Source organism: Dermacentor andersoni, chromosome 1 (genome assembly GCF_023375885.2).
Source record: "Dermacentor andersoni chromosome 1, qqDerAnde1_hic_scaffold, whole genome shotgun sequence".
Classification (NCBI taxonomy): Eukaryota; Metazoa; Arthropoda; class Arachnida; order Ixodida; family Ixodidae; genus Dermacentor; species Dermacentor andersoni.
The window spans coordinates 67,999,827-68,012,411 of record NC_092814.1 but is presented as its reverse complement, the minus strand read 5'-3'; the positions used below and the strand labels follow the sequence as shown (position 1 = coordinate 68,012,411).

The window sequence follows — 12,585 nt, the reverse complement described above, 5'->3', positions numbered from 1 at the left end:
AGCCCGCTGAGAGTGACTACACGTCACCGCTAATACTTGTGGAAGACCCTAATAAGGACCCTTGTCCATGTGTTGTCTAAAGGAAGTTAAATGCCATCACCAGGGATCAGTTTTACCCGATACCCAACAATGAGGGACGAATCGAAAGAGTTAGCACTGCTAAATACATTTTGACTCTAGATCTCGTGCGGAGATACTGGCAAGTTCCCCTTTCAGAAAGTGCCAGCCGCTATGCCGCATTTATCTCACCTGTAGGTACTTTTCGCCCTCTCGTTCTTAGCTGCGGCTGAAGAACGCGCCCTTTAGCTTCTCTAAGTTGATGGATATTGTCCTAAAAGTCTTTCAGGAGTTCGCATATCTTGATGATGCCGCAAATCTTTTCTGACAGCTGGAAACAGCACGTATCGCACCTCAAGCAGCTGTTCTCGCGGTTGAGGGAAGCCGGCTTAACGATGAAGGCGGAAAAATGTAGTTTTGTCTGCTCGCAGGTGGCCATATTGTCGGCCAGGGCACGAGACGGCCGGCCGAGCTGAAAACAGCTACGATTGGAGATTTCTCACAGCTGTGCACGAAAACAGACATTCGTTCATTTTTGGGCCTTGTTCGGTACTATCAACAGTACATTCCGAATTATCCGCAAATAGCAAGTTGTAATGGTTGGGGTCGGGCATGAAATAGATGGTAGCTGGCCCATGCCGTCGTCCAACTTATCCACGCTGAGGACGTTGTTGAAAGGAGGGACTTGTTCTCATCGAGAACGAGGAACATGGGATTTATTTACAGTATTTACATGAGAACGTTACAGTTCATCAGTCTAACATGACTGAAAGAGGAATGTACCCTGAGGAGCCGCCAACGGCTCCTTAAATACACTCTGTCCTCCCTAGATCCCTAGGTGAGGGAAAAACGGCCGTTCGACCAAACGGAGCGTCCAAAGTCATCGTAGCCTTTGAGGGGCTCACTCTGACGCACTCACTTCCGCGCAGGTTTCACTGACCACACCGAGGTGAGAGGGTTCTCGTAGACACGGGTCCTGCCCCGAGCAGGCGCCTCTTCATCCCAGTGTTGACCCTGCAGACAATGGCCGCCGCGTCTGTCCATGACATCTAAACCCCGTGAGACGGCTGCAAGACATCTTCTCCTAGGAGTTCCACCGCTTCAAACAAGCCGTGGCGACCACGGCGAATCCACTAACAATACTTGGTCCGCCAACCGCGCTTAGTCATAGCGGCGCCGAGGGTGTGTTGACGCGGCACATCGTCGTCCCTACAAAACGAGTCGCCGCAGCAGGTGGGGAAGTGTTCCAACGTCGCTTCTGGGAAGCTCGCCACCGCCGCAGCTGCAGCTGGCTGGGAAAATTTTATAGGTCGGTACCATTGTAGGCCGTTCGTAACAAAGTCCTTTATCGGACGCACTCCGAAGGGGAGCACCGAGTAACGTGCACTGGAATAAGAACAAAAAGAACGCTTTCCAAGGTTTGAAAACGTTATTAGTTTCTCGTCCTGTGCTTCGCGCAAAGGAATTCACAGTTAAGTGCGATGCAAGCGACAGAGGAATGGGCGTGGTAGTTAGTCAGGTCTGCGATGATAAGGAGGACTATCCTATTCTCTATACCAGCCGTAAACTAAGAGGAAGCCTATAGCGCTTCAGAAAAGGAATGTGCCTGTTTGGTTCGGGCAGTCCAGAAGTTGCCGTGTTACTTGTGCGGAGGGAGATTCATCTTCGAGGCGGACCACTGCCCTCCAACATGGCTTAATCAAATGTCAAAAAAAAAAGAAGAAATATGACCGCTTGCTCCGATGGAGCCTCACACTCTAACAGTACAACTTCTCCTTTAGGTATAAGAAGGGCAAGTTTAGAAGAGTTAACTGCTGGGCTAGTTGGTGATCTTGCATACTGAAAAGATTTTGCGCCAAAAAACAACACACACAAGAAAGACGACGACACCACGGGCGCCCGTGGTGTCGTCGTCTTTCTTGTGTGTGTTGTTTTTTGGCGCAAAATCTTTTCAGTATGGAAGGGCAAGTTGCATAGCAATGCGGATGGCTTGAGCAGGCTAATCTGAAACTCGTTCTGCGTTTAGAGATCCCGACATTTTAAACATTTTCTTTCCTGTTTCTCTCTTTTTTTTTTTAAGCCAAGACGATCCCCTTTCATTTAGCAGGACTCCATCCATGATTGATAACTTTGTCGGCACGAAATTCATTCGAAATTTGCATAGCGAAAAGCAGTATTTGTTGTTTCTGCACTCATGTTTCCTTTGAAGCCTGGCGGGTCTAAAGCGAGATCCAAGATTCATTGCTGCTCAGAGCCTTGTTGTGGGGTTCGCTTTGCCGCTGCCTGCCACTGTGGGATGTTTTGGTGTGTATGTCAGCATTTCGCAGCTGGTTGCTGCAAGCCGAGTGATCCACCCTTACCACCAGGTATTCTCTTCCTGCCCAGCGGTCATCAGCACTGGCCAGTCGAGATTTTCCGGGCCATGGAGGAACTGTTACGATCGGCCAGCGGGGGTAGTGACCTTCTAGCCTCTCCTGCACCACTGCGACGAATCGCTTCGTGAAGCTAACAATGCGTCCCTCTCGGGCAGACCTGCGGCGACATCGAGGCGAGACACGTTAGGCAGATCGAGTGTTGTTTCTTGGTTCACTGTCGCCGTAACGGACCAATGGAAGCAAGAAACTCCTGGAAGAGGCTGTTCTACGGCGTTTCCTCACGGACTCCAGTAACCGGCACGGTCGTTTGACAGACGCTCCAGCTAAATCCTGGGTCATCCCAGGAACCAAGACGCGCCGGCCTGAGTCACGCGTGACAATTCTGGTCTACGAAGCTCCCCTTCTTTCTGTGTGTTCAGTGAGCAAAGGTGCGGAAGTGATTGTGTGAAACGCCGCCCTCAACGCGGGTCCTTCGATGACTTTGGACGCTCCGATTGGACGAAGGTGGGATGACTGATTTAACTGACCTATGGATGTAGGGAGGACAGAGGGAGTTTAAGCGGTCTTTTTCGGCTCCTGAGTGTGCTTCACTGCAGTCATGCCAGACTGATGAGATGTAACGTTCTTCACTCGTCATGTAGTTATTTGTAAATAAACCCAGTACTCCTCGTTCTCGATGAGATCATGGTCCTCCCTTCAACAACGCTCTTAGCATGGAAGAGTCGGACGACGGCATCGGCCAGCTACCCCTTTTGACATGCCCGACCCCAACTCTAACACCATGTTGTGCATTGGAAATAAATGAAGATACATCGCACGAATTTTTAGCACAATTATTTCAACTTTTTGAAATATTTGGAGGCTTTTCGAATACTGTCGACAGAAAAGCTTAAGCAACGTTTGTTTCAGACAAAATAAAAGAGCATTTCTCGCGACGGTGGTTGTATCGCCAAAATCTAACGTTATTTATTTAGTTAGATTATGTGGGCTTGATCGATAAGCTACGAAACTCGGGCGATAATCTCGCTTGTTGCCAGCTACGGTATTCACAATTTCTGAGGACGAAAGTTAAGATGAGACAAGCGTGTCTTTTTTTTTTTTTTTTTCGGGTTGGGGAGGGGGAGGGGCTGTTATACTTCCTTGGATCGTGTTAGGGTAGCGAGAGTGGGCATTGTGAGGGATGGGTCTAGAATCGGGCGATTGATACGAAAGGCAATTAACAGAGCGTAGGTAAAGGGGTGCTGAACCACCCCTCGGGCTTGGTGAAAAAACGCAGTCCGCGGATTTCATACGCTGCTGTGAACATGTCAGCCAAATTGTGCAGTCGTGCGCATCGCACGGAGCTCGCAAGCGGTTTCTTAAACACTCTCCTTTCTACAGAAGCCTTCTCTTCACCCTTTTCGGGCGCTTTATTTCGTCATATAGCATATTCCCATACTATCAATCGTCTGCTCATGCTCGGCCGCGGCCGCCCGCGTAGGAACCAATATTTTGCCAAACTGCTTATTGGTGTCGTACCCTTCGGGTCTTGCTAATTTCGATTAGTTTTGAACACCCAACTAGCCTCGAACCATTCAAAGCATAAGGCGAGACCACACGCACTCTTTCCAGCGCGCGCTCACTCCTGGCCGTTCCTGGCTAGACGCCTTGACAGACTTCGCTTCGTAGTGAGCTATTGACAACGCTTCAAAATGTGCAAGTTGGATGTGACTACTATCCATTGGTCAAGCGAGTCCACACCATGTAGCACGGCCAGACAGCAGCACATGAGCGCGAGCGCGCACTCAAGCCCTGTCGTGCACAAAGCAAACGCTGCGCGTGAAGTTGCATGGGTTGCATGTAGCTGCAGTCTTCTTCTATGTAGCGTAGATACAGCGGCCGCCGTGCGTGCGTGCGTGCGTGCGTGTGTATGTGTGTGGGTGCGTGCGTGCGCGCGTGTGCGTGTGTGTGTGTGTGTGAGAGAGAGAGGGATAGCTCTCTCAGGAGGGAGGGGGGAGGGAGAGAGAGATGAGAAGGTCTTCCAGGCTTCTCATCCTCGTGTGTTTGGAAATACTGAAAACATTGGGGGTTACCGAACAGAACGAGCAGACGATCAGGAACATTCTTGTGCAGCCGAAACGCTGTGCAGTCGATCAGGAGCATTCCATGATCTGTGATTGGAAACGTGCACGCCTAGACGGCGTTATTGATGTATCCTAGAGGTTTGAAGGATTTCTGTTGTTGTTGTTGTTGTTGTTGTTGTTGTTGTTGTTTTAAATGTTTAAATTTCGCGCGCTAGGCACGTTGTTCGATTGCAGCGCCCTACTGGTGGCGTCATTGCAGAAGCGTCCCCATTTATCCAATTGTTTTGCTGTACGGACGACACACTGCCCCATTCCACCATAACTATAGAATAGGTGCAAGTGATATGCAAGGTCGAAAATGCGGCAAGCATGACATATTTTGGGGCTCTTGAGATTGCTTCTGGGGCTTGTATCGTACAAAAGTATGTCCTTCGAGATTGTCATTTGTTGCTTGGAGAAAAGCCGTTACTAAGGGTGCAATTTTGATATCACCTTGCCTTTGAGCGTTTTATTATTATTACTATTGCGTTTTGTACTACTGGTATTAATATTGTAACTATCCCGAAGAGGGAGTTACCATAGTGGGGTTGTGGCCAAAGTACAACCGAAATCATCACAATCCACTTGTTGCGTCTTTGGCGTTTTTCTTGCGCGATGCGCGGTGTTTTTGCGTCTGTCAGAGTGTGCTGCCCACATGTGCCTGTGTTTGTACTTGCATGTTGCAATGTGCACTGTCATAGGTTTTGCTTTTGATTAAACATGGCCAGTGGAGGCACTGAAATGGCAGAGCGAGATATAAAGACGATTATATCCATTATTGACTTGCTAATCTCGGGGAAGCACTTGGGTAAGTTAGCGTTGTTGCGTTCTCTCATATCTGAAGTAGTAAGTAAATAGCGTACCCAAGCCAGTTAGAGTTCGCAAAGGCCTTAGCTCTTCTGTAGGATTTTGTGCTCTGTTTGCTTTCTTTTGTACGCCTGGGGAACTTTGTAGTATGTTGTCACGTTCTCGAATACGGACATTTTATTCCCAGTGTCTATATTGTATCATTGTAATCTGGAAATATACGGCCGGGCATTAACACCAGTTATGCCTCCCTAACTGCCCATACGAAAGCTGATCTTTATTATTATTATTATTATTATTATTATTATTATTATTATTATTGTTGTTATTATTATTATTCAACCCTCGCAGCACGCTTCCTTGTAAGGTGACGCAGGGTCACTTTCAATCGCGGTCGAGCCCGATCCAGATCGAAACTCTCGCCCGCGATTGGCTCCCTCCCGCAGCTTACGCAAAGGACCGAATCGCGACCGCGAAATTCGATCGCAATCGAAAGTGCGCAATGTGACATGGATAACGTCTTCTTACCTGGGATAGATTTCTGTATGCGTTACCTTCAAAAAAAAGATAATGTTCTTTTTTTTCTTTTTTTTTTCTCTGCAGCAGGCTGAACTTGCGCGCGCAATTTTTCTGGCCAGTCTTCTCCCTAGCGGATGTAATCGTATTCCCTTCTTAATACTGGTCTAATTGTCAGGTTTCCTACTGTAATCATTGGTATCTGTGAGACACGCTGTGGCTCATAACTTTTTCTCCATGAAGTGCTTTCGTGCAGGCATTCGAGTCTTAAAGAGATTGCAAACGCTTCCCACGTTGAGAGAAAGCTTGAAAACGTGTTAAATGTGTGGCACTAAAGTTCAGCGTTCATTAAATCACTTATGCCGAATGTGGAATGAAGAATACATTTACTTCTTCACAAGCACGTGAGCATAGCAAGACGGACTATGGTCATGTTCCTAAATATGTCGCAGATAATTTGCTGGACATCAGTGATGTAGCATTTTAGTTGTAATTCCTACACATGCTTTATAAAGAAAGTTGCAAACTGTTCAGAATGTTGATTTTGTAATTAAGACTTTGCTGAGGAATGTGCTCAGCAGATTTTGCAAAATAATTTTTGGCAATTAAATTTTTGTCGCCCTTTGTCCTTGAGTCATCTTCAGTTTGAGTGAACCGAATTGCTATATATATATCTTAAAGCTGTTCATTCGTAATTATGGAAGAGATCACCAAATTTAAATGCATTGTTCAAGTACACAATATACACAATATATAAAATAATGTAACAGCAGTTTTGTTAAGTGATAAATGAAATAAACAGTTTTCACCCCCCACCCACCCCTGCTCTTCCCCACCCATGGAAACTACATTTTCAGCTGCTGTAAAGGCAAAGTGCTGTGAAAGTTTTTAATGTCGTCCAACTGAATTTGGGAGGGGGGGCTCTGTATACTGGAAGATGAAAGTTGCGTAAAAATAAATTACTTGCATGTCTCTTTGTATGTGATCCTTGGGCTTGTATGCTTTGGTCATTTAGTTTAGTAATGCATGATTATGACAGCTAATGTCTGCTGGTTGAATGTGAGGAAAGGTACTAAAACAGCACATAACCAGCAGTGCTTACATTAGGAATAAGTTTCTTAAGACATGCTGTGTGCACTTATGCTACATAAAGCCACTTCCTTGTTGCAGCTAATAATGCAAGTAAAAATGCAAACTGTAATGTGATGCCTGTGTTGTGTGCAGACATTTTAAGGTTGCTTTTGGAAACCTCTGATTTAACTGACCTTCACTTTCCAGATATCAATGCACAAGTGGGCAGCTTTGACTTATTGCTGCAGCGGAGGCTTCACTATTTTTCCGAAGCGGTGTCCACAGATGCCAACCTTTCAAAGATCCTCTCTGAAAATGCACCCCACTTGCTTCAGCCTTGTGGCAGTGAGAACCTTTATTGGCTCTTCCTTGATCACTGCATTTCATTGTTGATGCTTCTGAAAAATCTCTTGGACACAACATCGATGGCAGCAACGCCACCGCAGCCTCAGGGCCCTTCCCAGCACTCCAGTGCACCGCCGGCACCCCCCAGCTGCCTTGGTGCTCTGCAGCAGAAGACTGTGCAAAGCCTGCTACAGTTTGTGGTGGCCCTCGGGGTCAACCCAAATCTATTGCCGGGAGTAGGGCTGGCACTAGAACAACGTACACTCAGTGGTGTTCCTGAGTGCAGCACACGTCTACTTCCATGGCAAAAGCATAGATTCTTAGTAGCATCTGTTCGAGCACTTCTGGTGTGCATCCAGAGCCCCGCGCTTTGCAGCATGGTTTTGCATCATCACCTTGTTGATGTTCTGGCAGCATTACTACAACTTTGCCATGCGCCAATCCGTAAAGTGAGTTCAATTACCTGCTACACTTCATATAGGATTTTCAGTACCTGCCTCAGCACACTTTTAAAAAATAAGTTATGTGTAAGAGCTGCTATCGTTGTAGAATGTGCATAAATAAAGTAGCATGTGTATTTGGGAAGGTGCATGTAGTTATAAATGTGAACTTGTGCAGCTATAATTGTTTGTTTGAGCTGTCCAGTTTAAAGGGTTAACAACGCACACAGATGGGGGCAGAGTGAGGAACAACAGGACACAGCGCTATTAGTGCTGTGTCCTGTTGTTCCTCACTCTGTCACCATCTGTGTGCGCTGTTAACCCTTTAAGATGCTTTACCAACTAGCCCACCAAGCCATCCTTGTGGGTGTCCACTTTAAGCAGCCATTTTAGGCATTATCTTGAATGTAACTTGAAGTTGAAGAAAAAAGAAAATCGTCCTGCTGCCATTTCTCATATATACTCATTGTCCCTATTTTACAATATTTATTTCATGAAAGTGCATGCGGTGTCACTTTATTTTCATTTCCTCCTTAGTGCAACACTATTAAAGGCCTGTCATGCTCACATAAATTTCTTCAGTGATTGTAAATTCTTTAGGTAAGAGTGCTAACCAAATGAGGTTGACCACTTCCATGAAACTCCTTATATCTGCTTAGTTCAGCTTCATTGTTCATTACTTCAAGGCATATTGCCCTCAACCTGACCTTACCCATATGTGTAACTAGCACAATATATGCTTAGTGAAATATGGCATTCATCTTGTGCATATTTTATTTATGGCACCCCTGTTTCTGCCTATTGTAGGGGTGTGTGAAAATGCTGTGGTTTTCCTTCTTGTGATCGCAGATTGCTAACGACGAAAACAACAGACCGCATTCTAGCTTGGAAAGCCATCCTTCAACTGTTAATGAGCTCAATTCATCTTTAGCAAGTTGTAGAGGTAGGTCGGCACACTTTGTAAGCCCATTCCGATAGAATGGGTTTTACCTGTTCATAATACATTGAGTAAAGCTCAACATCTTCACTGCTTGTATGTGCATTACAGCTTCTTAATGACAAGCCTCTTTTTATTTTCCTGCTTTCTTTAGCTGGTGCACCAGCTGATGATGTAAGTTTAATTCAAGAAATGCTGGAGGACAGGCGACACCTATGCGCAGACTTGCAATACCTGTTGGAAAATACTTATCAACCAATGGTTGTTCGAGAGCTTCTGCTGTTACTTTCAAATGCATCGAAGCTGAAGTTTCAAAATGTGAGTGTAGCATTAGTTAAATCTCCTATTTATGAACTACAATGGAGTTTCTGTGCTATGCTGATTTATCCCCCAAAGATGCATCCTGTGCAAATTAGAAAAATATTTTTAGCCGTGATCACTGTTTTTGAAAATATATATAGCTATATATATAGCTGTTTTGCCACTAATGACAAAAACTGAACATGCAGTACACTTAATTACCATGAGATCGTGCCGCTATGTAGGATGAAAAAAGGAGGCAACGAACTGCCAGGGAGATGTTATACCTGTACCATGTGTTTAAGCAAGCAAAAAAATTTTATTATCTGAACAAGCTGGAAAATTTGACTCTTTGTCTGTATACATGGGGGCACTGCTGTGTGCGAATACCCGTGTGATCTCATGGGGCAATTAGTTTTTCACATTTGTAAGGTGTCAGTTGACAATACGAGCACCAATTGTAAAAGGTGATGTGTCACTAAGATTAGGTTCCGTCTGAAGAGCATAGGGTTTAACTCTTTTGTTACTGTGCCTATAGAAATCAGTCAAATTGATCGACAGTTTTTCTACATGTTGTTATACATTTCTTTCAGAATTCTTCTACTAGCAACATCATGCACCCTCTGAAAGGATGACTGAACTTTAGCTATTTGTCAGATTTGACAATTTTTGGCAGATTAGGGGAGTCTGAAAAAATAAAACTACGATTGGAGGTATCGTTGAGATTAGTCTCTTGTGCTCCTAGCACTTCTTCAATAAAACGACTCAAAATTTGCGCTTTGGTCAACTCGGCAAGATAATTCTTAAATGACCGCAGCAATGAAGACACAGGAGCTTCTCTCAGTTTGTAATTTTTCTGATCAGATGTGTAGACTGTTTTAAAAATGCATCAGTAGGTGCTCATGAGTGCATGTTATTTTGATAATTGTGTTCAACTAATATCAAGTGCAGCTTTATTTTACCCCCCATGGGCTGCTTTTAACCATCAGTACTTCGACAGCACATGCACAAATTATTGCAAGCAATCCTTCCCATCATGTAGGGTTTACAGAATGTGGACTCCATGCAAAAACTCGCTGCAGGACATCAGGTACGAGAATATGAGCTATTTCATTCCTAGCAGGCTTGAAAAGCACCTATCCAGCCACTTGAAAATCATGCCTGAAGCAACACATTGTGAACAACAATGAAAGAAGTGAACCTGCTACGTACAACGACACACCCACACCAAGCTAAAACACCCAGCCATCTACCTTCCAAATCACTTTACTAAAGCATTTTGCACACATCATGTATTCAAACTTGCAGCACAATTCCAATCAGAAGCGTTTCAATATGTAGAGATGTGTGAGACGTCAATGCTTTTGCTGGTATTGCACTATCTTGTTGTACACAAGTGCCTGAAAGGGTTAAAGTAAAAGCAAATGTGGTTTTTAACTTCCCGAAGCACAAATCGGTCACGTGTGACGCCATTGTTGAAGTGTGTGCGTGTGTGTGTGTCTGTGTGTGTGCGTGCGTGTAGGAGCATGGGGGGAGGTGCTTCAGAGTAATTTTGACTACTTCGGTTTACTTAATGTGCACCCAAAACAATACAGTATACAGGCATTTTTATATTCTAATCCCTTTGGAATGTGACAGCAGTGGCCAGGAATTAATTCGGCGACCTCTTACTCAGCAGCAGACATCCTTTGCCACTGCAGGGTAACATTAAAATATTGAGACATCAAACTTGTAATTGCATTTCCCTACTTAAAGTCGGAGTGCAGCTCAGTCACTGATTCCATCTCACAACCTGAAGTATGTCTATGTGCAACAGTTTGTTTAATAACAAGGTTTCCCTTCAGTGTGATTTCAGTTTGTCAAGATGTCAAACCTTGTGCAGTCAATGGCATTGTGATTTCTATTTGTAGACATACAAGTGTATCATGTTTTCAAAGGTCTCCTCAAAATAGCCCTAAACATGTTGGGTAATGCTATCCACAGCAGTGAGAGTGCCAGGCAGCTAAAATAGTGTTTTGTTGCAGTGTTGTTATTCTCCGTAGTGGCAGACCTGCTCATATCCTGGTCCTCAGCAGTTCACTGTGGGCACACAATACAGGAAAACGGATCATATAAAATGCTTCTATGGAAACTTAGTTTTATGTGAAGTAGTTTGAAACTGGAACCTACTAAGCTTACAACTGACCATTATCAGCTAGAGCCAGCAGTTTAGCTCACTTGCATATGATGGCATAATGACAGTTAGCTTAGCCAATGTGGCAAGTGAAGATGGGTGCAGATATGCACAGGCAAGCAAGTAGGTACTGATTGTCGTTCAATTGATTTCATCATCTGGCTAACACAAAGAATCACCATTTCATTGTCGTGAGTCAGCAAGTTCAGCACTATTATCTGTCCACTGTCCACAAATGTGGTACAAGTTTGTAAGTGGGTAAAATTTTAAGTGACTTGAAATGTCTGCAATTGTAGACACTGCAAGCTCTTGAAACCACTTGAGGCTCATGATGACATCCCCACTCCTGCCATAGCCCTAAATATGGCTGCAATGTGTAAAAATAAATAAAGAGCATGGAGTGTCTCTGCAGATTACATTGGATGCACCATTTTATTGTGGCAGAGCTTAGCATTAGCTATTTGTTCTCACGGCCTTTTCAACCTTGTAATAAGCAAAGCATTGGTGTACCCAGTAAATGCCTAACTACTAGAAATGTGAACCCAAACCACTTCATAGAAAAGAAAAAAATATTCTAATGATGGAACCAAAGTATTCCGGGGAATTCTACGCTATTCTGCATGGCTAGCAGGGACTTTACTCTCATATTATGCAGAAGTTATAGCTGAAATTTTGATGTCTCTGCTCCATCGATGTGTTGCTGATCTTTTTTTTAATTGTGTGATATTTCTGATCCCTGTCTTGGTAAATGTGGTAACAGTGGCAAGTGATGCTGATAGCCTCTATACTCTCTAGGTTTCAGGTGCTAAGAACACACCACGGTGGTTAACAGGCATCTGTGGGCAACTTCTTACACAAAGTCTACTGCGCAAAGGAGGCCTTGCTCAAGTTATTCTTGGCACATTTGATGCGTGGTGTGGTAAGAAAAAAAGTGTCATTTTGCAATGAGAGTTGCCGTGCACAAATTGTTAATTTCCTTAAATTTGTTGAAATGTAGTTGAAGCATCAATATAGTGAATTCTGGGAATTAAAAAATTCCCAGGAAGTGCTGAGCCTTGAAGAAGAGCAGTGGGTATATTCATTGTTGCTAATATAGTTGAGCAGTGCCATGCCATCATGAGGTGTGCTTTCCTGCATCATTTTTGTTGCGCTGTTTCTTCCCTGAGTGACCAGGATCACTCCTTGCATATGGAGAATCATTCCAGAGTAACTCGGAACACCTTGGATTGTATTTCTTAAAAATTCCACTTGGCATTCCATTGAATAATCCAACACTCCTTTATATCTTGGCGTACATGGTACCAGCATCATAACTTTATATGGAATGCAAGTTATTTTCCTTCAAGGTAGTTGTAGGTGCACTTTCTTGTAGAACGCCACATCATGTGTGCAGTACACTTGCTATGTAATGAAACCTTGCACATATCCACCACATGTGACAGTGCAGTGTGAATAATGCGCT

At 44.3% G+C, this 12,585-nt stretch overlaps 1 protein-coding gene across 1 annotated transcript in view; it reads left to right on the top strand.

The window, feature by feature from the left end:
* Positions 1-5,141: 5,141 nt before the first annotated feature.
* The window catches only part of Tango6 (transport and golgi organization 6), a 36,767-nt gene continuing 29,323 nt past the window's right edge, over positions 5,142-12,585 (top strand). The window contains exons 1-5 of the mRNA XM_050191463.3: positions 5,142-5,342; positions 7,136-7,722; positions 8,563-8,656; positions 8,805-8,968; positions 11,919-12,042. Coding sequence (XP_050047420.1) covers positions 5,255-5,342; positions 7,136-7,722; positions 8,563-8,656; positions 8,805-8,968; positions 11,919-12,042 — 1,057 coding nt within the window. The 5' untranslated portion in view covers positions 5,142-5,254. The remainder of the gene's footprint in view (positions 5,343-7,135; positions 7,723-8,562; positions 8,657-8,804; positions 8,969-11,918; positions 12,043-12,585) is intronic.